The sequence below is a fragment of the Camelus bactrianus genome, unplaced genomic scaffold (genome assembly GCF_048773025.1).
Source record: "Camelus bactrianus isolate YW-2024 breed Bactrian camel unplaced genomic scaffold, ASM4877302v1 HiC_scaffold_28, whole genome shotgun sequence".
Classification (NCBI taxonomy): Eukaryota; Metazoa; Chordata; class Mammalia; order Artiodactyla; family Camelidae; genus Camelus; species Camelus bactrianus.
This window is the reverse complement of record NW_027413942.1, coordinates 1,111,338-1,137,373: the sequence shown is the minus strand read 5'-3', so window position 1 is coordinate 1,137,373 and position 26,036 is coordinate 1,111,338. Positions and strand designations below refer to the sequence as shown.

General features: G+C 35.6%; 1 protein-coding gene across 1 annotated transcript in view; it reads left to right on the top strand.

Moving 5' to 3' along the window:
* The first annotated feature begins 15,912 nt into the window (after positions 1–15,912).
* LOC141576740 (uncharacterized) overlaps positions 15,913–26,036 on the top strand; it is a 32,540-nt gene continuing 22,416 nt past the window's right edge. Inside the window, exon 1 of the mRNA XM_074360150.1 lies at positions 15,913–16,530. Coding sequence (XP_074216251.1) covers positions 15,913–16,530 — 618 coding nt within the window. The remainder of the gene's footprint in view (positions 16,531–26,036) is intronic.

Below are 26,036 nucleotides of genomic sequence, written 5' to 3'. Positions count from 1 at the left end.
CATTTAAGTAAAATATGTGCACTTATTAGGTGACCGCTAAGCTAATAAAAGAGGTAGTTCTGGTGACAAGTGATATAGAACACAGACTTTACAGGTTTGTTCAGGAAATGTACCAAAAAAAAAAAAAAAAAAACAAAGCAGTAAGAACAAAAATCTTATTTCCACAATTGCCACATTATATTACTTTAAATGTTCAGTTTTCAACAACAAAAAAAAACAAACAAATTTATGAGACATGCAAAGAATCACGAAACTATGCTACACAATAGGGAAAAAAGAGTAAAGAAACTGTCCCTGAGAAAACTTAGATGTGGGATACACTTTACAAAGACTTTATATCAACTTCTACAAATATCTCCCAAGAATCAAATTAAATCATGTTTAATGAACTAAAGGAAAATATAAGAGTTATGCCTTGCTAAATATAAAAATGTTTCCATATACTTACAGATGACATGTGAGTGGATACAGAAATTACAAAGTATTTCACACACACTCAAACACAATTACAAGTAACAAATGAGTTTAGCAAGATTGTTGGATATCAAATCTGTATAAAATATTAGTTGTAATTCTATACAATAGCAGTGGACAAATTTCATACATTTATGATCTTGCATATAAAAGAATAAAATGTTTAAAATCTATTTATCAAAAGAACTATAAGACTTGTACACTGAAAACTTTAAAACCTCTTTTAAAGAAATTAAGATAAACTTACATAAGTGGAAAGGAATCTTGTATTCATACATTGGCAAACAATATTTTGGGGGGATCAGTAGTTCCCAGACTGATTTAGATTCAGTGAATTCCCTATTGAAATTCTACCTAACTTTTTCACAGAAATTGATAAGCTGACTGTAAAATTTATATGGAAATTCAAGGGTCCAGGATACCACAAAAATGGAAAAGAAAAACAAAGGTAGAAGACTCACATTTCCCAATTTCAAAACTTTCTATAAATTACATTATTCAAGATGGTGTGGCACTGTCAGAAGGATAGAGATCAAGTTAACATAACCCACCTCTTGATAAACAATTTTGGAGGGATTACAATTCAAATGATATTAAAAGAAAAACATAGTTACTAACAACTTGTGAGCCATGAAAGTATAGTGCAGAATCAAATATATTGAACAAAATACAAAACACTTAAAGGAGGGTATTAATTCTGAAAATGATCTGTTCCATAATTTGGAAAATGTTTGGGAAATTGTTTTGAATTCTCAGAAGAATGTTATTGATTAAGTGACATGGGTAACAATTTGAAAAGGTTTCCCTGAATTCACAGGACAAGATGAAAATTAACAGAAAAAATATGCAAGTATCTATAGAAGCTGTAAACTGTTGATTCTAAAATGCAGATTACTGGTGATTACTGATAGAACAGAACAAAAAGGGAAGAAGTGGTAGCCAAAATTGTAGTGTGGATATGTTTTCTAGACAAATAAAAATGTTTAAATATCATTGCATGTGCAATGAAATGCTCCCTATGTTACATGTAATATAATTCTTAAGACACCTACATGTAAACACAGAGGAGAGAGGAAGGAAATTCATCCCATAAAATATATAACAGAAAAGTCAAAGATAAAGGTTAGCTTCATACTAAAAATAGCAAATAAACAAACTCATATTCCTCACATTTTCTTTTGAAACACAAAATGATAGAAGAAAAAATAAACTCACAGCATCATCCATAGTTTAATATTGAAAATAAAAGCTCATGATCAGATATTCCTTTTCAAGATAAAATCCACTTAAATTAAACAGGACTCAAGAATAATTTAAACCTGTTTACTTTGCCTAAAATAAATAAATAAATAAATATCTATTTTAACCAATTGATAGAAAAAGGAAAATTAATACACTTAAATAGAAAGATTGATTAAAATGTCTAACAATGAACAAGACTTAATGATAATTCAGAGATGATATAAATAATTGTTAACTTTATTACAACTGTAACAGCAAATTATAATTAATAAGATAATATCTATAGCATATTGGACCATTAAAACTAAAACTGATTGTGATTATTATATATTTATTTCTTACATGGTTGTAACAAACACATACACCCCCTTTTTTTGGTTATCTATTCTTCTACTTTGTGGAAATTTCTACCAAAATGTGTCATTTACCATTCCCAAAATTAGGCACATTGAGGTTGTTTCAAACATGTTCTCAAATTCTCACAAGATATATGAGACTTTGGAATATGGACTGGTTTATTGACTCATTTCTAATGAATATAATGTGTCAGAAGTTACATTGTATAACTTGTGACTCAAAGAAAAAGGAAACGCAACTTCCTTCCACCTGGATCTCTTGTTCTGGAACTTTTGAGCTGACACATTAAAAGCCTGATTACCCTAAGCTTCATGCTGAGGTCAGGTGATGAGACCACATGGAGTAAGGAAGAGATGCCATAGGATTCCTGTCTATTCTGTCCCTAAGCTGTCCAACTCCCTCTAACTTCAACCTGCAGACATATGAGTGAGAGAGACTTTAGATTACTTCAGACCCCTGACTCTGAGATGCCCTGGCAGATGTCAAGTGAAGCAGACAAGGCTTCCCTTCCATTCCCTTTCTGAAACACTGACCCACAGAACCAAACAGCAAAATGAATTTTCACAACAAAAGTTTTGATAATTTGTCAAGAAGCAGTCACTGCAAAACACAGAGACCAACATTTCAGTTCGAATGTATCTTCCACAGATTGCAATTGGTTTAAGGATGATTATGTGGTTTAAGCTAAGCAAGACAGAATTGGGATTGCTTGCTTGCCTGATTGCTTGATTAATTTGATTTATCTTGATTGATTCTTTTTTCTGGGTGGTAGAAGTAGACATATGTGGAGTTTTCAACGTGGAATTTGGAAAGGAGGATATCTCTGCATGTGAGGTCCTGAAAAATAAGTTCTTTGTTAAACTGGAACTCTGAGCAGCATTCATAATGATGAAGAGAGGGTGTCTCAGAAAGAAGTCAGAAATGAGATGCAGAAAATGATATAGGTTGCTAGTTACATATTTGAAGCCTGGAATCCATTCTCATCTGAAATAAGCATTTTTCCCCTCGGTTGGCCTGCTCCCGATTCTCAGGAGTGTACTCTCTTTTAGTACCTTTTTACTTTACTAATAAAAACCTTGCTTATATCACACTTTCTATCTCTCATTAATTTTTTTTCAGTTCACTAAGAACCATGATAATTCTTATTTCCCTTATCACAGTATCTATCCTTCTCAAAGTATGGACAGATAAGTAATTTTTTATGGCTTAAACTAGTTTGAATCAATGTCACTTTTAACCAAACGGTTACTGAATAATGCAATAGTAAAACATGTTTTATTGTCCTCTTACAAATCTGATTCTCACAGATTTCTTCCAAACAGTATTCACTTTCTATCAGTGTTGTTCCTCAGTAATTCTCCAAAGGGGCATAATACCCTCTGAGAGCTGCCCTACATCAAAGAAAATAAAAAAGTCAGTTTATTTGGTTATAATACAAATTTCGGAACACTTTTTTCTAAGGAAGTTGCTTTTTAAAAAATTTGGATCTGTGGCAATTGTGATTTATTACAAGTCAAAAAAACCCCAGACAATGTCAAAACTTTGAGCAATTGACAATGGATATTTGAAAATAGATAATTGAAAAGAGATATTTGACAGTATCTCATTTCCATACTCATAAAGGAAGACAAGAAGGGTTGCAGATGATATTTCTCATCTATTGATATTATGCTGTCTATCAGATCCTAATAACATATCTGATGTATATAGTTTCAGATGCATTTAAAGCTATTTTTAGGACATTCAAAAATTAATTGTTGTAAGATTATTAAAGGAATAAACTCAAAATATTTTCTTCTTTAAAATATTAAAATACTGTTTGAGAATTAATACTTTAAGAGACTAGTTATATTCTCCATTTCAAACTTGGGGATTGTAAATAAATAGAAACAAGTATGAAACTCAGTTTTAGAAAAAAATATGGTTAACCATACATTTTGTTCTACTATTTTCTTTTCTTTCTTGTTTTAAACCTGAAGCTGCCAGTCATGTTTTTCCATAGGACATATATTCTTCTGATTTTATTCCTTTCAAAATCTAGTTTTTCCCTTAGGGAAAAATGTTTATATTTTAAAAAGTGATCTGGAATTTCTCAACAGAGTCAAGGAACCATGTTTTATGAGTCAAGGGTACAAATGGTGTCTTTTTCCCTGCACCGCTCCCACCCAATCAATCTGCATGAAACACTGATGCATGGCAAATTCCAGAATAAAAAAATATAGTGTCAAGAGGAATAAAGCATGACAACAAGAGTGATACAAGATTCACTTTTCTGATTGTGTGCACATTCTCCATTTCCCCATTGTATTGTCATTAAGTTCTCACACTATGTAACAGTGCAGAGTGGCCAGAAGTTGGTGAACTATCCTTTCCATCAGAAAGCATACATGCATAAACAAACAAACAAACAAACAAAGTACAATTGTAAAACACAAACCCCAAAAAATAAGGAAAGAGAAGAGGAGTAGAGGGGAGGGGAAGATCATAAGAGAGAATGCTGTCAAAAACCCACTAGCATAAATATTTAACACACAGGAAACAGAAGCAATGTAGCAGGTGTGACCCAGAAAGAGAGCAATTGACTTAAGATACAGGAGAAATTAAGCCTTGGAAGGATAACACAGAAAGAAGATTTTCCTGTCACAGATTTGACAGGATTGTTTAATACATGTTAATTCCTGTTTTATTCTTACAACTGTATCCTACACAGCAAAGAGTGAGAGACCAAGGTAACTCTCCTCCTCAAAGTCAGAGAAGCATTGTGTCCTGGGAATTGTGGCTATTCTGGACTTAAACGGACAAAGGTGAGAAACTAATTTGAATATTCAAATTTTAGAATTAGAGTATTCCAAAATGTGTAAACGCAAAAAGAGTATAACTGAAAGGCAGCTGCATGGCCCCAAATGATTATTTTCATAGAGTATTTTCCTAAGCTCTGGCTCTATTACTACATGCTGCATTTGTTGCTGTGCACCATCTCTGGGTCTTGCCCAGAGCCTGCTGAGCTAAAGAGAGATAAGCTGTCAGATGTTGAAGTAGTTGATCAAGACAAAAGACCAGATGAATGTAACAGTCAAGCTTTCTATCACTTGTTGAGATGACACAGTTAGAGGTTAAACAGGAGAAAGTGCCAGCACCTATGGTGGTTCACTTTCCCCCAGGATATTGCCCAAGACAATGGTCAGGTGGATCAATGAAAATATTTGTCTTACTTTCCAGGGAGCCCCCAAACCAAATGCTCCTGTCATGTTGGATCTGAGGTCTGTGGGGAGCCAAAGGGTAAGGGCTAGGATACCACAGAGAAAAATATTTTCAAGGGTCCCTGATAAGGTTATCAGGGCAGAGGTGCCTGAGAGCCTCCTCTGCAGTGAGACACTGATGATGAAGCCTCCAAGAGGAGGGCCTGGGCCAGGAAATGAGGTAAGCATAAAGACATGCATGACTAGGGTCCCTGGGTTCTGAGACTGCAATTCATTGGCTGGGCACTGAGTCTGGGTGGGCTGAGCAGCTTTCCCCTGTGAATTTCCTCAAGTAAATCCTTTGCAATTGCCTATAGTTGGACTTAAATTAGACATAGGCTTTTGTCCTGGAGCCTGACAAACTCAATTCTGTCTATGTGAATGATAGTAGTGATAGGACATTAGCCAACTAGTTTGGATGCTTTCAAAAAGAGCAGAGAACTAAGATTGATGTGCTGAATAGATCATGTCAGGGAGGGAGTCTGTGTGTAGGGGAGAGCATTGTCTAACTTACCAGCCAGTGAATGTCCCCAAGGGTCAAATGTAAAAATGCCAGTGAGGAGGAAACAGCTCCCTATTGAGTAACTTGGCTGAATAGAATAAATATTTCTCACCACATAAGGAAGAGGTGTTAATATGCAAGTGGTTTGATTTAAGGAAATTAAAGCGACATAATATTTCTTAACCTGAAAGATATTCAGCAAAAATATACCCATTATACAACTATAAAAATATACCAGTGAGGATTGTATTCAGCAGAATATTACAACCTCATGTTCACCACAAACACAGGACTTTTTTTTTTTAAATTATTTGACAACATGCCAAGTGATAGATTTTACAAAGGGGACCTAATTTATGTTATCCCAGAAGAGACTTAATGTCTCAAGGATATGTAGGAGATATTCTGAAAAGTGTATCCCAGGTGACAAATATGTGGACCACAAGATACCAAGGATCCTGGGCTGCTGGAGGGTCTGAATGAGGCCTCCCTGGGCCAAGTCTAATGGCAGGAGATAAAATTGGAGAGGCAATAAGATATTCTTTTCTGATATAAAATTTAAAACTCTCAAAAAAAAAAAAAACACTCATGACATTTTCTTTTATTGTACCATATGTCTCCCCCCTTATAACTGTTAACCTAAGATATGAAATATTTTTTAGTGATATGTACTAATGATTTCCTAGAAAGGCATTATAATATATTCAGTCTAGAAACCCATTAGAATTGCTCTTTTAAGATTTATAGTCATGTCTTTTTACTGTATGATTTTTCATGATTTTAGAAATGTGTATAAATTTTCCAAATTGTGAAAATAGCTTGATTTCCAGTTATTCTTTTCCTTCCTATTTTTCTCTGAATGTGAAACTATCATCTGAACAATGAAGCTGTCTGATCCCTCACAGCCAAAATGAAAGAGACCCTTAGAAATGTAGTCCTTCCCTGAGAAAGCAAGAATATGCAGCTTCACTTATAAGGGAACCCAGAACATCTTAAATTTACCAACCTCACAAAGAATACAGGGATGTGATATTGGAATGAATGGCTAGAAGTAATTATAAAACTTTCATCCTTACAACCCTAACAGGTTTACTCCCATTTAGAAATCTCCAGTGCATGAGAAATCAAATATGTCAATTTATGAACTTTTAATTCCTTATCATTAAGAGAATATGCTTCACGTTTCATTGTAATTTACTAAGTTCTTTCTGAAACTGCATTTCATGTTCCCCTTACACCTATCTGTGAGATAAAGTGAGCAAATGTTTTAATTCCAATTTTGTACATATGGAAATCAAAACAGAGATAAAGGAAATAATTTTCTCCAATTTCTTGAAACCAGTCAGTGACCAAATTGGGTTTCAAATCTAAGTCTTCATTTTTCAAACACTTAATGGCCTAAATAAATAATTGGATCTGAAGGGCTGTAAAGTTAACCCAAGCAACAATAGATTTTCTCTAAGAAGCTTAATTTTCATGGGAAAATTATTGCACACATGTGGGTAGATAATATCATCCAATGTAGCTCAAAGAAGCAGAAAGGATAGGTCAAATTAAAAAACATTTAGAGATGATAAATAATCATCATCCAAGAATACTGTAAGTATCTTCTTAGCTATATAAGCAAACATAAAATTGGAGAGTTGAAATTATTTAAGATTAGAAGTAGAATAAGAATCAGATGGCTTTTTTCAGGTCCTCAACATCAATTATATCTTTTCCTTTGTTATTAGTTAAAAGGAAGTTATTTCTTCCCATTCAACTTCTGAAAGGAGAGTTAGGCAGTCTTTGCCTGTGACTCATATTAGCTGGTAAAGATGAGGTGCTCAATAAACATTTCTCAAAAATATAGTCTTACAGAATGTTTTTAGTGCTCTTCATTTTTAAAATTCTTGTTTATTCTTGTCTCCAAAACAGACAGACATTTTAAAAGTAATAAAAAAAAAAGAGTCTTTTTTTGGAATATGATGTATGTTTTAGCTGTGGTGTGTGCAATTAGCAGAGCAACGCTCCCCATTCTCTCTTGACTCATGAATCACAGCTGAGCCCAACACATGGCATCACCAAGTGACACACATACAAATCTTCATAAAATATAGTAATACATTTCTCACATAAATTATATTTATTGGCTATTCGTCAAGTCACAGGTTCTTTCCCTGAGTTTTCACAATGATTCAGGACTTGGGACAGTTTGGTTTTGGCAGCTGTTCTCATAATTGCCTGATTGTCAGTCATTAAATTTGCCCTGTTTTTTTAATAACCTATGGGTTCACACACACTTGGTGTAACAATGATTAAGCCTACACTTATTCAATTATCACTTTTTTATTGTAAAATATTTCTAAATAATTTTGAAAAGAAATTCACTTAACTCTTGCAACATCTGTTAATGAGGGAATCAGATCACCAGTATTGTCTTTTTGTTTTATTTTTGTTTGCTTGTTTTTGTTTTCACAATGACCATCACCAAGAGGTTGCTGGCTTTATTTTATTTTTTTAAATTAAAGTATAGTTGATTTACAATTTTGTGTTAATTTCAGCTGTACAGCATAGTGATTTAGTATATATATATTATTTTTCAGACTCCTTCCCATTATTGGTTATTACAAGAGATTGAATATAGTTCCCTGTGCTATACCTTGTGCGTCTGTTGATCCCAGACTCCTAATTTATCCCTCTACTGCCTTTTCCCCTTTTGTAACCATAGTTTGTTTTCTATGTCTGTAAGTCTGGTTTAGTTTTGTAAATATGTCCATTTGTATCATTTTTAGATTCGGCATGTAAATAATACGATATTTGATTTTCTCTGACTTCAGATAATATGATAATCTCTAGATCCAAAAATAATTAGTAAAAACCATTCTTAGTTTCTAATCAATTCTCTCATTTGGTGGACTCAACACTTGTAGATTTTAACTTTAAATTTTAACTCTTCCCAAGGAACCCTACAAGTTCATAGTATGTAATATTTTGTATCTTAGTTATAGTGAAATTTAGATTCACAATTTCTCTTGCTGGGATGAAGAAAAATGTTTTTGAACTATAATAAATTCACATGACCATCTCATATAAGAATATCAGTGCTTTTTCTGGTTCTTAATTCCCTGTCAATGCATAAAACTCGAGAGGAGTGCTATGAATAATATTTCCTAAGGAACAAAAAACATTGTTTTTAAATTTTAAAACATTGAGTGAGAGAGAAAACTTCTGCCAGAAGTGAAAAGTTTTGCTATGTAGATATTTTCCCATGACATATCAAAATATAGTGACTTAAAATCACATCTACCTGTTTTTTTTTTTTTTTGCAAGGTTTTGACTCAGTTTGGAGGTCTTGCTAATCTGAATTGAGTTGGAATGACATTGCTGAAGGTTCTTTCTCCTGTATAATAAACTTATGAGTCAGTAGTGAACTGACCAGACTTGGCTGGCTTCAGCTGGGGTGACTTAACCCAGCTTGATGGGGTCTCTTAGCTGCCAGGAAGCTAGTCTCAGCTCATTCTCAGGTTGATGGTGAGGATTCAAGAGAGAGTAGGTCATGTCATGAACAGGACAATCAAAAGTGCACTCTTCTATCTTCAATTAATTTTCAGCTTATATCAAAATTGTTAACATTGCTTTGACCAGAGCTTGCAATGTAGAAAAGTCCATTGTCAAAGGGAAAAGCAGAAAATTACAAAGTAAATGACAGGATTTAGAAAAGAATTAAAGAGACCATGAATGAAATTAGCCTACCACAAAAGGTGATTCGCTTGTTAATAACACTGTTGAAGACCTGTCTTCTAAGACAGGGACTGATTCTCCAATGAAGGGTGAAGACAGTAGTAATAATAATTAATAATAATAATAATAATATTAATATTAATAATAATAATAATAATAATTAGAACAGATATAGCAAAGCAGAAACAGACTCACATATACAGAGAATGGACTGCTGGTTGTCAGGAGAGAGGGGTGTGGGGTGGGGCAAAGCTATTATAGAGGATTATGGAATACAAGCTACTATGCATAAAACAAGATACAAAAAGACCTAATGGATAGCACAAGGAAAATAGTCACTATTTTATAATAGCTTTGTATGCAGTATAATCTATAAAAATATAAAATTTCCATGCTGTACACCAGAACTAATATATTGTAAGTCAAAAATACTTCAGTTTAAAATAAAAGAACTTAGTGAATGAAATGAGGGTCATTTGGTTTTTTACTATAAAATAATTACCATACAATAATTACTAGCTTCCTGATGGCATTTATAATGACTATAACTTTCAGTTAGAGGCAAACTAGGAACCTCTAAGAAGTCAAAGAAAACACATATTTTGCATGATTGACATTTCTTTCCTTCCAAAATACACTCATACTTCAATTTAAAAAAAAAATCTTTATTGAGAGCCTGGAAATACAGTTATGTTCAATTCAGAGTCCTTGCAGTTGAATTGACAATTGAAATATAAAGAAATCCATGTGTCAATAGAGCTAAATACATGAATTCTATGGAGTGCTACATAATCAAAAACTAAACTTTGCCACATATATGGTTTACTCTAAAAGTCTTTATTGAAATACATAAATGATAAGACAAGTGCATAAAACTTAACTTTAAAGCTTGATGAGATTTCACAAATTGAAAACACTGACATAAGCAGCTCTGGGATGCTTTCGAATGTTTTCTCTGTGTTGTCTCTTTCTTTCCCCTTATTATTGGCAAATACTTAGAATAGCAAGTGCGTGTAGTGAAAAATTTGTGGCTCAAACTAGACCAGATAGCTGACCATGTTTTTTTTTTCCAGATGCATTTTTCTTGAGAGACATTAAAATGTAATATAATTGTTATCAGTGCATTGACTCTCTGCTGCAAACCACCCTTAAATGACTGCTCTGAAATAATATATTTGGACCCTGTAGATGTTTCTTCTGTGGCAGATGGCATGCTTTGTTAGTAGAGAGTACCAGAGAGACACTAGAGTAAGAAAGGGGTTTCTCTTCCAAGTCTGCTGTGTTTTCCTAGGCAGGCTCCTGCACCATGTCAACTTCCAAGCTCAGCAGAGGGCATAGCTCCTCCAGTCCCTTGACTCCAGAAGTACCTGACTTATAAGCAGCTCAGGATATTCCTGAGGGGTTGATTTCTCCACCAACTCCACAGTGGCTTCTTAGTGGGGATTTTCCAGCAGGGTACCTCCTATTTAAAATTTCTTCCTGTACTCCCTGGGAGGCTTGTGGCCTCGGTGAACTTCTCCACTCTCTCATGAGCCATAGATATACCCACCCTCTAAAAAGAGGTCTGGATGTTCTCCACACTTCAGGAAATGAGTCTCTCCCTGTGGTTCATGATCTCATCTCTAGGAGATCTGGTTGTTATTTTATCTGTTATTTCTAGATTTTCTATAGGACCCTTTACATTCTAGTAGATGTTTCCCTGTTATAGTTAATACTTTTAATTAAAATGTCCACATTCAAGGTACCACATGGTTCCTGCCTCTGGATTAGTACTTGACTGATGTGCTTGCTTTCTTCAGGGTCCCAGAGCTCTTCTGATTCAAGACATGATTCACAGTAGTAAAGTTGAGTGCATTTTGCATAGTATTATTTGTCAGTTGAATCTATGAAATTTAAAATATCTGTCAATGAATATTAAGCTCAACTTAGTAGAATATTAAAGTCAACCTGAGATATTGGAAAGGTAATTATTGAAATTACATTGAAAGAAAGAAGCAAATGTTATTGAAAAGCAAATCAAAAGGGAGTGGGAAGGAATAAATTGGGAGTTTGAGATTTGCTGACACTACTGTGTATAAGATAGATAAACAACAAGCTTATACTGTTTAGCACAGGGAACTATGTTCAGTATTTTTCAGTGACCTGTAATAAAGAATATGAAAAGGGATATATGTATGTATATGTCTGATTGAAATATTATGCTGTACACCAGAAATTGATACATTGTAAACTGACTATACTTACATTAAAAAAAAACATCAGAAATGTATATTATTTGAGTACAAATACCGAGACATATTTTGTTTTATCATTTGAATATATAATAGCATCAGAATATAATTTTAAATTGTCTTTATTAGTTATTTATATATGTTCATACAGTTAATTAATTGATTCATTGATTTGTACACTATATATGACAGGATGATCCAACTTCTAGCCAGGAAAAGCATACTTTACACGGGATAACTGACCTTGTTACCTCCCTTCTCTGATTTCTCTTAACCCCTTTGGCGGATCATTCACTCCTCTAAATTATACATCATTTTTTTAGGCACGTTGATAACTTTATTCTGGTTCCACCTGGTCTCAAACACCTGGGAGACACCCCATTTCCTAAAGATGATCATGTAATTTTCTCTGACAGAGTTTAATGCTTCCCTTCATCTTTGGCCTTTAGCAGTATGAATTTATTTCTAGATAGTTTTTTAATTCATTATTTGTTGAAAATTCTTGACCATTCATTTTGCAATTTTTTTCCCTCATTCTTTTACTTTCTTTTTCCTTCTGGGACTTCAATTAAATATATTTCAGACTGATTGGCTTACATCTCTTGGATACTCTGTTCTTTTAAATTTAAATTATTAAAATTTTCCAAGAATTTCCTCTTTTGTTTTCATTTGAGTAATGTCTGTTGACCTATATTCAAGTCCACCAAGGCTTTCCTTGAATGTGTCAGGCCTACTAATGAGCCTGTAAAAGACATTCTTCATTCCCTTTGCTGGGCATGTGTTTAAATTTATTCCTAGCCTGCTCTTTGACATTTTCTTATTGTTTCCATTTCTCTGCTGAAATGACCCATCTATTCATGAATGTCTTCAAGTCTTTTCACTGGAGCGTGTGATGTATTAATCATAGTGATTTTATATTCCCTGTCTGATTTTCACTTCTATTATTTGTTTTATCTTTCAACAGTGGATTCTTTTTTCTTTCCATTTCATAGGTCTCATAACTTTTAGTTGAAATCTACATATTCCATGTAGGGGGTCAGAAGCCTAAGTAAATAATGTTTAAGGCTGGAAATAGGCACACCTCTTTTCCTGCTAGGCTTTCATTGAGGAACTGAGCTGTGTTTCTGTTTTGCTGGTAGTTTCAATTACCTGCCATGCATGGCCAACCTCAGGTTCCTTCAGTGTCACCTTGTGGTTAGGGCGGGAGCTAGACTGATAGAATATCTGAATTTTATTCTGGAATGTGCTTGGTCCACCTTCAGTTGGAGATGTTCCCTGTGACCCTGCATCTTGGTCCCTGTGTGCTCTTATCCCTCTGCTGGGGGTTGGTCTGCTGTTGCTTGTTTCTTAGTCCTGGTTACTTCAGGTGATGAGGAACAAAGAGGCTTTCCACATTTTCCTCATTTAGCATCAGTCTTAGGTAGCTCACGTGTCTCTGAGTCATTGGAGCCAAGTTTCCTTGGTGATCCTGCCCTGCTTTCCATGGTAAAAAGAAATCTTAAATTTTCTGAAACTAGGAGGATGTCTGCCTGTATCCATTAACCAAACTCTGAGTTTTCAACCCCCTGAAATTGACAGGATTTACTGCCCTTTATTTTCAGCTTCTTAAGACATTATTCCACTGGGGAAAGCATCCAGGTAAGAATTGTTTTCTCCCTCAGCAGTGCCATCCCAGGGCAACAGGAACACACCAACTGTGGGAGGCTTTCTCCACTCTTTCCTGCCCCCAGGCTTTTTCACAAGCAAACAGTGAGGTCCATGGAGAAGGGGCTGCGACCATCTGTGCTCCCAGGACTCTATACTCTCCCAACTGGGAGTGCTCAGCTTTGAGCAGTTCATTAAGGAGTTAGTTGATACTTTTGTATCTGTTTGCATCCCCACCTTGTCTCCTTCTGTTACCCTAAAAGAGGGAAGGAAAAGTCCCCAGTTCTTGACTTACTCAAAAGATAAGAATTCACATGGGAGATGAAAGCATTGTGCAGTGAAAGATTTTATTAGGAAAGGTGAGGTACCCCTCCAAGAACAGGAGGCAGGCTGATCCAAGTGCACACAGCAATGGTCTTTGCTCCTTCCTCTTGTACCCTCACTTAGAGGTGGTCTTTTGATTGATTGATGGCTCTTGCCCCTGGAGTGCTTAGTCATGTTTGTCCCCCTTTGTGAATGCCCTTATCCATGATGAACACAGAAAAACCCATGGAGGGGCCCGAACCTCAATGCTAATTATATTACAATGAGCACTGTGTCATTTCCGGTTAGGTCCTTGTCACTACCATGAAGTTCCAGCCTTTTAGTTCTAACTGGTTTCTTGCTGGCACTCACTTAGATGAAGTAAAGTCCCTTTATGCTGGAGGCAGGCATGCCACCATCATCCAGACCATCCTCTCTCTCCTCCACCTGTCTGCCTGGTGCCCCCACTTATCTAACTACCTAACACTTTCAGTGCTCTGGGACAGGTGAGGGATTGCCAGTGTCTTGTCTGTCTGGAGGCTCATGCCAGCGTTCCTCAAATTTTACCCTGATGGTAACCATTCAAAGTCAGCACTCTGATGGGTTCAGCAGCAGTGTGATTTTGCAGATTTCCCAGCTTCTTCTTATGGTTTGATAAGTATGACACTCTTTCCATGTGTCTATCCTTAGATGGAACCAGGTCTCTATAATACATGTGATTAAATCACTAATTATTCATGGTTACCAAGATTCCAGGTATTTTTGGTTATTATGTTATTAATATTTCATGATGAAACCAAAATAAAGATGTGTTCTCCTTTGAAATATGCCAAAATATAGCTTAAAATCTAAATGTTTTATTTTTATTCCATTAAATTAAAAAATACAGTTCCTGTCTATTTAAAGCAATAAGAAAGAGATGTGGGATTTTCTATGTATACTTAGGGGAACCTATGTACTTTGAAATATGTGACAATTTTTATTGAATTTTTTATACGTATTGCACACATGAGGGTATCTATAAGCTACATACGACTTAAAGTAAAATAATACTCTGATAACTGTAGAATTAATAATCATTTAAAAATATACAATGGCAAAGACACTTGAAGCCCTTGGAGGCTCCTCCCCACTAAATTCTCCTTTTTCTCTAGAGGTAACTCCTACCATGAGTCCTATGTTAACCAGTTCTTTGCTAGTCTTTGTATTTTTACTGTAAATGTATGTATCTGTAAAACATGCCATTTATTTTTGCCTGTTTGGAATTTTACATAAATTGAGCCATACCTCATACATGTATGACTGAGTCTGGAGTTCCATCTGTGTTAATATCTATGTCTATAAGTGTGGACTTTCAGAACAGGGACTCAAGAGCCGGAAGGCCTTGTTTTGAATATTATATCATTAACTTAACAGCCTTCATATAGAAGTTCCTTAATTTTCCTGTCCTGTTTCTTTGTGTGTAAAGCATATTGTCATATTAATTAAACAAATTAATGCAGTCGATTCATATAGCTAACTAATACAGCTCAAGGCTATATGACCCTTTAACTTTTAAAGCCCCTCCATTTTGAAGCGGCTCTATTTAAGAAATAGAAGACAAATTATAAATAACTATCAGTCACAAAATAAAATATTAATTACAATAAGAAAAAATCACAATTATAAATATATTTCTAATTGTAACAAAAATAACTGACTTTATAAACACATTCTAGGACTGTTTTCAGGTCCCTGGAAAGGTTTGTACAAATGAGGTGCTCGGAAACAAATTCCATCAGCTTCATGGCAAGTCTGACTCCGCATATGTAAAACACTGAATAATAATTCTGTAAAAGTGACTGATATTTTTATGTATTTTTATTATGCATGTTAATAGAAATTTTTTAACAGTATTGTTTCCTTAAGTGAAATAAAATTAATCTAACTAATTACATGTACCATCAAATAATATTGTCACATAGAATTTTCATACTTTTGGTTTTAGTTTTCTTTTGTTGTTGTTCTCAAAGTTTATTGTTGCAGGGATTAAAAAGAAATTGAAACTAATGCTGTTATTCACTCGTGCAGTTAAATACCTTCAGGCACATATGAGACACGGAGTGAAAATTTGAAGCTTATCTTTCTGCAGTCAGGGGTTGGGGACGAGGGAGGGAAGCACGCTCCAGCTCCGGGGGAGGGGGCTGTTTGCGAGTGTATGCGGTGCGCGGTCCAGATCCGGGGATGCCCGCGGGCAGCGGGGTTCCCGAGGGGCGATCACGTCTCCCAGGTGCCCCCCTGGGGCTCTAGATCCCGCACGCTTGGCACGACCAGCAGCGCGCCAGCCCCTCCCGCTCCAATTCGGACTCGCGGGTGGGCGGCAGAGGACGCACATCTGTCCCGCTGGAGACCTTTTCTCTCTCTGACTTGGACACCAAGCTGGGCCCAGTCAGCCCAAAGCCCCAGCTCCGGGAGCCCGGCTTGGACACCGGATACTCGCCAGCCCTGCACTGAGGCCAGCGTGCCAGGATCTGAGCCCCCAACCTGCCTGGAGAGGTTCTACCGGGGCCAGGGCTGGCCACGTGGGCAGTCCCCTCTTCCACACCAGGCCTTGACGCTGGATGTCCCCGCTCCGCGTGTCCCGCCGCCCCTGCCCAGGTACGAATCACGGCTGGGCGACTTTCTGGGCGTCGCAGCCACGTTAGGGACAGGGGTGCGCATCGATGAACGGTGGCGCCCGCGCCGGGCTTACGTTGGATCGGGAGCGGCGGCACAGGCTCGGGCGCAGCCACGCCGCCTGTGCCCGCGGCGCGAGACGCTCCGGTCTCGTCCTGGAGTTACTTTCTCTCTCGGTCCCAACCCTCCCCGCACCCCTCCCGGCCTGGCCCCAGCTTCGCGCGGCCCCTCCCCTCCCCTTACCGCCTCCTCGCCCTGCTCTCCGGCTGCCCTCCCGCCGCTCCCACCCCCTGTCCTCCCTCCCCTCTCTCCAGCGGCCTTCCCCGATAGAAAGAAAACCAGCCCCCACCCCAGCCGGTAGCTGGCGCCCCACGGCAGCCAGCCCAGGCGCAAAGGGCAGCGGTCCCGCTCCCAGTCACCCAGCGTGGCGCTCGCGAGGCGAAGCGCGCCGCCAATCCTGGCTGGGGGCTCAGCTGCGCCGCCTGGTGGTAGCTTTTCTACCTGATAACGCAGTTGCTTCACTTTTTGTTTGCTACCAATTTGAAATAAGAATTTTAATTCCTGTACATTTCGTTTTCTGCTGTGTTTCTTTGAATTGATACATGAAATTTTTTACTTTAGGAAAGAAAGGTGTTAAGAGTAATGTATCTATCAAATTCAATTTATATATTTAATTTATATTTCACTGTGCTATTTATTGATGAAAGATTAAATATCTAAGTAAATAGGCCAGTAAGAAATTGCCATAATTTTTAGAAAATCACATAAATTTTTAGATAATAGTATTTCTGTGACCTTCAATAATTAGAAGCTTGCCTAAATTACTTTTATTGCTATTTTATAAACATATATTGTGTGCACATTAAAAGCTAGGAAAATTGTTTTCACAATATTACAAAGTAAAAAGCATACTGACATAATGAAACTTAGAAAGGAAACGACTTTAATGACACTGTATATGAAAGCAATGCATGTTACATAGAAAACTGCATTTAAAGTGTACTAATATGTGGAGACCATGTAATTTAGAACCGTGAGTACAAACCTAATATGAAATGGGAAAATAAACTTAAATTTACAATTGACCACATTGTAACAGACAGAATTTATCTTTTACATAGTAACAAACGCCTATGGTTAAATACAGGTCTGAAATTCAGCTGCTGGAGTCCGGTGTAATCACACCTGATGTTCACTGCCTTGTACATTCTGACTGAAAAGTGCTCATCACCTACAGGTTGTCAAACCTTGTGATTATAATTCTCACACAATATATTACAGTCAATTAGCACTAGCCATACAATTTTCAAAATTTTAGAAATGTACTACAAATTTTCTTCCCCCCCACCAGTTCCCTTCTGTGCTGTCTTGAAAATAAAATTAGCAATCAACTCAGTATAATACATTATTTTAGGTATTTCCTATTGACTTTCCAGATATTAGCACCCTGAGGCAACTGTTTAATAGTGTTGAGGCCTATAAAGTTTTAATCACTGAGAAAATATTTATGGAGTGTCTATTAGCAGCAAGACTATAGAGACGTAATAAGGGTTCTGAATAAGTCAAGATTTTGTCCCTGAATATAAGAAGTGTCGATTCTAAGGCTGTAGCTCTTCCAGGTGACTAAACATCACAATCACACATTTGACTTCATCTGTTTAAGATTGGGAGAATGCTAAGAAAATCAAAGAGTAAAAGATCAGAAATGCTGAATCAAGATGGATGTAAAGAGTAGAACTGATGTATCTGTGTTAAAGAAAAACTCAACAGATGATTTTGATGTTTCGCTAAAGTAGTGGAGAATTGGGAAAGAGGAAGATGGGTTAGTAATTGTAATATCACAAGACCAGGTCAGTTCTAGAGTCTGACTGGTTGGATGCCAATCTTAGACCATTGCTTTGACGTATGTCTTATTCTGCTGGGCTGCTGTGACAAAATCCTACCACATTAGTGACATAAACAACAAAAATGTCTTTCTCACAGATCTGAGGCTAAGTCCAAGATCAAGGTATGAGCACGTTAATGTCCTGGGTGAGGGCCTCACCTTATGGCTCATAGCCAGTCTTCTCCTGTGTTCTCAAATGATGGAATGGGTGAGAGATCTCTGTGGGGTCTCTTTTCTAAGGGCACTGACCCATTCCTGGGGGCTTCACCCTCACAACCTAATCACCTCCCACAGGCATCAGGATTTCAACGGATGAACTGTGGGGTGGGGCACACATTTAGCCCATAGCGGTCGATGACCCCCAAACTTAATTTAACATCAGTATATTTCAGTTTTCTTGTATATAACATGGGGCTAATAGTAGTGCATTTTAAAAAGATAGTTTAAAGGATGAAGTTTATTTATTTAAATTCTTAATCACAGTGCCTGACATATTTAAGTGATCAATAAATATTTATCGAGTTTTACTTTAAGTGTAGTGAAAAGATCCATGCTTTATTCAAAGTGGGGAGGCAATATTAAAATATGACTTATTCAGAAATGCTGTCTGGAATGGTGATTGTAAAGTTGAGTCTGGAAGATTCTGCTTCCACTTAGAAGAAAGAGGAAAAAACATGGAAAGATATATAAGTTAGAAGTGATCATACAATATTCTGATTGAGACAATATCTAAATTAAAGGGATTTCCTGTTGCAGAATGACACAGATAGCAAATTAAGATACTTTAATAAACATTCTCAAGGTTATATTCTTGGATAATTTTCACTTCACTGGGTGAAGGGATCTTGATTATAGCAGATAGCGAAGGGCTGTGTTTTCTAGATAGCCATATAGGAAAACGGTGGAAAACTTGTTTATTTCAGGTTTTAAGGGTTATTTTTAAAAGATTATTTGAAAATAGACTTTAAAAACATGTATGCAGTTTGAGATAAAAGAATATATAAATGTAATTACAAATATCAGATATACTTTGTGTTTGGATGATCGTTTCCAGTTATTCCCATCCAGCAAAGGGGCTCATCTTTGTTCTGATGTGGTCCCCTGAGCTGTTCTGTTTTTGAAAAAGCTTTCTCATACTTGCATCCCTGTGTGCTTGTCTATCTTACACACACTGGTTATCTTACTGTTACACTTCAGGTCATCGAGAATTCTTTTTGGCTTGTGAGATTTTTCAAAATATTTTTAACTTGAATCATCCTGAGTTGGTATCTGCAGAAGTTTGACCTCTTCCTTATGATACCCAGCCATGTGTGCACTAGCTGCCTTGGTGTTAACTGGAGGGATGGCTCTGGCCTTTCTGTTTGGAATCTCTGTTCTACTGCCTAAGTGCTTGCCCAGGAACCCTGTTTTTCATGATAGCCTACGGTGGTGTTGGGGGTGTTATCACACAGTAGTGTTACACGGCGATGTCTTTGTTAGGGTCTAAGCCCCAGATCTTCTCCCATTGTCCAGGTCATGAGGCTTTTCCTGTAAGTCCACAAAAGCTCCCCCTGGGAGCTGCAGAAACATGATATGCATAATCTTGTATAATATGACATTGAGAAATTTTATTTTGTTTGATATTTATTAAGAATGTATTCTTCTTGAGCTAAATACGGAAGCCAGAACACACAGGATGTTTCCCTTTCTCTTCAGCCCCTCCTCCTCTTCACCCTCTCTTTGACTTTCTTGATGGAGAGAATATTTTCATCATTCGAGACCTAGATTCAACAGCCCCATAATAATTTTTTTCCTTGATTGCCATCAATCTGTGTCTATCAGTTGGAGGGAAGCCATTTTTAACAGAAATGCACATGTTGTGAATACAGGTAAATTCAGAAACACAATAGAGAAGATTTTTGGAGCCATGCTTTGTGGATATTGCTAAGTCCCTGAATACTACAATATTTTAAAGATACAGGGATAAAAAATAACAGATGAGGGAAAGTTTTCTTAAACAAATGATGCAGACACAATTAGTTACAGTTTAGAAAAAGAAGTAAAGATGGATACTTACTTCCTTAAAAAAAATTTGAAAGGAAATGTTAAAGGGTTTGATGGAATTGTTACAACAATAAGGGAATGAGTGAAATGTATTGGGAAATGTATTAAATTAGAATGAAAAAGGGTTTTCTAATCATAAAGTTGACATAAAGAATGAAAAAAATCCCAATCAAAAATGTTCTACACAAAAATTAAAAGATGAGTAATACATTAAAAGTAAAATTGAAGAACAAACATGAAAAATAGTAAACTCAATACTTAAAAACTGGAAAAGATAATAAAGAATTCTTAGAGGGTACATCCTAATCATTAACAAATATATGAACAAAACCCTTTAAATAACACCTATAGTAAGAGATTCTGAAAATGTGCAAATCACAGCTTAAGAAGACAGGTGCATCATCCCCTCCTGGTCATCCTCATTCTCTGCTGCTGAGACAGTGAAGACACCACTTTTGACTCTAGTTTACAGGTTGTTGTTTCCTGACCTCAGGAGATCTGTCAACTTTTCTTCCCTTTACCCATGCATTTCCACTGTATTTCTAGCCTCTCGTCTTCAGCCCTATCAGGATATTTGACCTCCTTTGATTTGGGCATTTTTCTCTCTGCTTGCTTCTTTGTTCTCCTTTCCTGTCTTTATTCCTATTTCAGTTCATGATTGACAAGGTCAGCAGTGTGTGTAGGGGCTTAAAAGCCCGGCCTCTGGAGGAAACTTACTGGTGTCTGAGCCTAGCTCTGCTAACTAGGGGCCAAGTGAAACTAAGATGACTTGACTTCTCAGTATCCCCCGCTCTAAAATGGGAGGATTGTAGTAGTCTCTTGTCATTGGTTTGTTATAAGATCAAATATGTCAATATGTATGGATTACTTAGATTATCTGGCATATAATAGCTGCTATGTAAGTAGGATTCAAATGCACTGATGATCTGTTTTTTCATTTTGCATACATAGTTTGGGTTATTATATTTCAAGCTTACAGTGTTTTGTAATTCAGTGTTTCTTCTTTAGAGAAACATATTGATCATTCTTTCTAGATTTCTAATTTTTTAAAATTCATAAAGATTCCATTAGCCAAAGTGATATATGGCTTTATTTTAATAAACTTAATTTTTCATTTTTATGTACTCCATACATAACTTATTTTTAATAACAACTTTATTGAAATATAATTCTCATATGATAAAATTAACCCCCATAAATGTCCAATTTAGTGATTCCTCGTATATTCCCAACATTATTCAGTCATGAAAGCTATTAAACTTTAGAATAATAGGATTCCATAGCTATTAGTGGTTATTTCTAGCACCCCACCCCCTCAGCTCCTGGTAAGACTAACATATTTTCTGTCTCAATAGATTTGGCCATTCTGGACGTTTTCATATAAACTGACCCCTACAATTGGAGGCTGTTTTCATTATAATGTTTTCAAGATTCATTTATATTGTATTATATATCAGTACTCTATTCCTTTTAATTGGTAAAAAAAAATTCTCTTGTATATATGTATTCAATTTTGCTTTTGCCCATTCATCAACTGATAGCTTTTTGAGTTGTTTTCACTTTTGGTTACTATAAACATTCGTGTATAGTGTGTGTGTAGACATGTTTTTATTCTTTTGGATATATGCCTAGGAATGCAATTGTTACACACAGAATAACACTTTGTTTAAATTTTGAGGAAGTGTCAAACTGTTATTTAGAGTGGGTACACAATTTAATATTCACATTAGCAAAGCTGAAGGTTCCAACTTTTCCACATCCTTCCAAAAGTTGTTATTGTCCTTTTTTTTTCATTTTAGCCATCCTAGCAGGTGTGAAGTTGTATCTTATAGTGATTTTTATTTTCATTTCCCTAATGACTAATGAGGCTGGACATTTTTTACTGTACTTATTTTTTATGTGCTCTCTGTAAATTTTTTTTGAACAATATCTATTAAAATCATCCAAGATGTACTGCAGATAATGGTTATCGTGTCTCTTTTCATGCCAATACTTTTTTTTTTTTTTTTTGCCTGGCGGCACATGCTAGAACTTGGGAGTAGCAGGCCCTTTTGTATTTCTGACTTAAAAAATAACGATTTTAGTGTTTCACTGGTGATTACTATAGGTTTTTGTAGAAATGCTTTTTCAGGTTAATACAGTGCCTTTGCATTCCTAGTTTACCAAAAGGTTTTTTTAAAAAAAAATTTATTATGAATAGATGTTGACATTTAAGGCTTTTTGTATATCTGCAAAGATGATTATATAGCTTTTATAATTAAGCTCCTAACATGGTGAATTACATTGATACATTTTCAAATATTGAACAGTCTTTTATTTCATTCTTGAGGTAAACCCTAATTGGTTATGAAATATCAAGTACATGCTAAATTGTATTTGCATATATTTGGCATTTTTGTATCAATATTCAAAAGTGAGATAATTTTCCTTTCTTGTACTAGTTTAATCCAGTTTGTATATCAGAATTTTACTGGCTTTGTAAAATTAATTTTTTAGCTTTCTTTTTCTATTCTTTGAAACTGTTTATATAAGATAGGAATTATTTATTCTGTAAAGGTTTAGTAAAATATATGACATTTTTTGGGAAACATATTGGATATTTTTATTTTAAAAATTACTATTGTCAACTGCTGTAGCAGGTGTTCTTAAGATCCAGAATTTATATCTAAATCTTTAGATGAAATCTTCCTTAGATATATGGTCCCTAATAATCTTCTTTAGATTGCCTTCAGATGACTTTTTAGCACTTGGAGAATAGCATGTCTTTTCTGGTTACACACATTCTATGTTTTTAAAAAAAATCTTCAAAATGTTTACATTGTTCTTTATTGAGTTTAATCTCATTAGTTTTGATTCATCATTACAGCTAACTGAGGTGTTTTAATTTTTAATTTGTTTAAATCATTTAAAACTATTTTTTGTCTTTAAAATATTTTATTTTGAAACAATTTTAGAGCCACAGGGAGTTGTAAAGAGAGTTTAGAAAGTTGTATTTACTCTTCTTTCTGTTTCCTCCAAAGGTTACATCTTACACAACTATAGTACAACATCATAACCAGAGGTTTGACATTGGTACAATGTAAGTGCAGTTCTCCGTTATTTCATCCCGTGTGTGGATTTCTGTAATCACCACTACAGTCAAGATACAGAACTGTCTCATAATCGCAAAGATCTTTCCTACGCTATTTCTTTATAATTACACACTCCCCCTCCCCTCCACCATTCCTGACCTCTGACAACCACTCATCTGTTTCCATCTCTCTAATTTTGTTATTTTGAAGATTCTTGGTATATACTAGATATGAGTCCTTTGTCAGATGTGTGTATTTTCTCCTATCACATAGCTTGCCTTTTCACCTTCTTCCCAGGGTCATTTGCTGAGCAAATGTTTTAACTTTTGATGAATTGTCTTCTTGATTCATTGATTTTTCTCTATTTTTTGTTTTGCATTTCATTAATTTCCTCTTTTTATTTCCTTTCATTTGCTTGCTTTGGGTTTACTTTTATCTTCTTCTAGGTTATTAAGGTGAGAACATAGATTATTGATTTGAGACTTTTTCTCTTTTCTAAAATTTTTCCTTTCGGCACTGCTTTAGTTATGTTCCACGCATTTTAATATTTTGTATTTTCTATTTTCATCCTGTTCATATAGTTTTTAGTTTCCCTGAGCCTTCCTCTTTGATCCATAGATTATTTAGAACCATGTTGTTTAGTTTCCAAGTGTTTGGGGGTATTTTCTCGTTACCCATCTCTTGCTGATTTCTGGGTTAATTCCATTGTAGTCAGAAAGCATTGTCTGTATGGTTTCAGTTCTTTTAAAGTTTTGAGGTTTGTATTATGATCAGTATTAAGTTTACTTTGGTCCCCTGTGCACTTGAAAACAATGTGCGTTCTGCTCCTGCTGGGCGAAGTACTCTCTTCGTGTTGGTTAGACCCTGCATGTTGATAGTATTGCTGAGTCCTGTATCCTTGCTGAGTTCCCCTCTACTTGTGCCATCAGTTGCTGAGAGAAGGGATTGAAGTCTGCAGCTGTAACTGTGCACTCTTCTAGTTCTCCTTTCGGTTTTTGCTTCATGTATCGTGCAGCACTCTTCTTTGGTACATGCACATTTAGAATTGCTATGTCTTCTTGATGGATTGACCTTTGATCATTATTTAGTATCCCTCTCTGTTAGTGGTAATTTTCTTTGCTATAAATTTTACTTTTTCTGATAGCAATGTGTCCACTCATACTTTCTTTGATTAATGTTTATGTGGAATATCTTTTTTCATCTGTCTAGTTTTAACCAACATATAGGCATACCTTGGAGATGTGGTGGTTTTGGTTCCAGACCACAGTAATAAAGCAAATATCACAAGAAAGCCAGTCATATGAAATTTTGGTTTCCCAGTCCATTTAAAAGTTATGTGTATACTGTGCTGTAGTCTGTTAAGTGTGCAATAGCATTATGTCTAAAACAACAATGTATGTACCTTAGTTTAAAAATATTGCTAAAAAATGCTAACCATCACCTGAGCCTTCAGTGAGTCGTGGTTGTTACATCAAAGATCTCTGATCACAGATCTCCATAAACAAATTAATAATAATAAAGCAGTTTGAAGTGGTCTGAGAATTACCAAATGGTGACCCAGAGACACAAAGTGAGCAAATGCTGTTGGAAAAGTGATGCTGATAGACTTGCTTGATTCTGTATTGCCACAAACCTTCAATTTGTAAAACTCAATAAACTGAAGTGTAGTAAAACAAGTATGTTTCTATACTGTTAAATTGAAGTGTTTCTTATAGACAACATAGAGCTCAGTCATTGTTTTTAAATTGACTGTTATTTAACTGGTGTGTTTAGACCACTTAGATTTATTGTGGTTATTGATTGGTCCTTTTTCTGTTTGTTCTGCTTTTCACTTCTCTGTTTTGCTTTACGTGACTTCTTGTGGATTACCTGAAAATGTTTTAGAACTTAATTTTGACTTATCTGTGGTGTTTTTGAGTGCTTCTCTTTGTGTATCATTTTTTTTTTAATTGAAGTTGAGTCAGTTTACAATGTTGTGTCAGTTTCTGGTGAACAGCATAGTAGTTCAGTCATACAGATTTATTCATTTTCATACTCTTTTTCATTATAGGCTACTAGAAGGTATTGAATATAGTTCCCTGTGCTACAGCTCTTTGTGTATCTTTTTAAGTGGTTACTGTAACCATTACATCATATACACATAACTTTTCTTAGTCTGCTGGTGTCAACACTTACCAGTTTGTTATGATAGTCTTGTATGTTTCCTCTTCACACACTGAGAAGTGCATCAGCATTATAATTTTTGCTTCAACTACCAAACAAAATTTAGCAAACAGAAAGGAGTAAGAAAGTGTAATTGTCCATATTTTTACTATTTTTATTGTTCTTCCTTCCTTCCTGATGTTCCAGGATTCCTTCTTTTTTCATTTTCTCTTTGTTTTGTTCATTCTTTTAGAGTAGATATGTTGGTTGACAAATTCTGTTAGTTTTGTTCATCTGAGAATGCCTTATTTTGCTATTTAAAAAGTTTTTTTTTTATTGACACAACATTGTAAGCTGACTATACTTCAGTTAAAAATACATACTTAAAGTAAAAACATTTTCTTTTGTTGAAGTACAGTCCATCTACAATGTTGTTACTTTCTGGTGTACCACAGAGTGATTCAACTTTATATATATAGGCCATTATGAGGTACTGAATTCCCATGCTGGACAGGAGGACCTTGT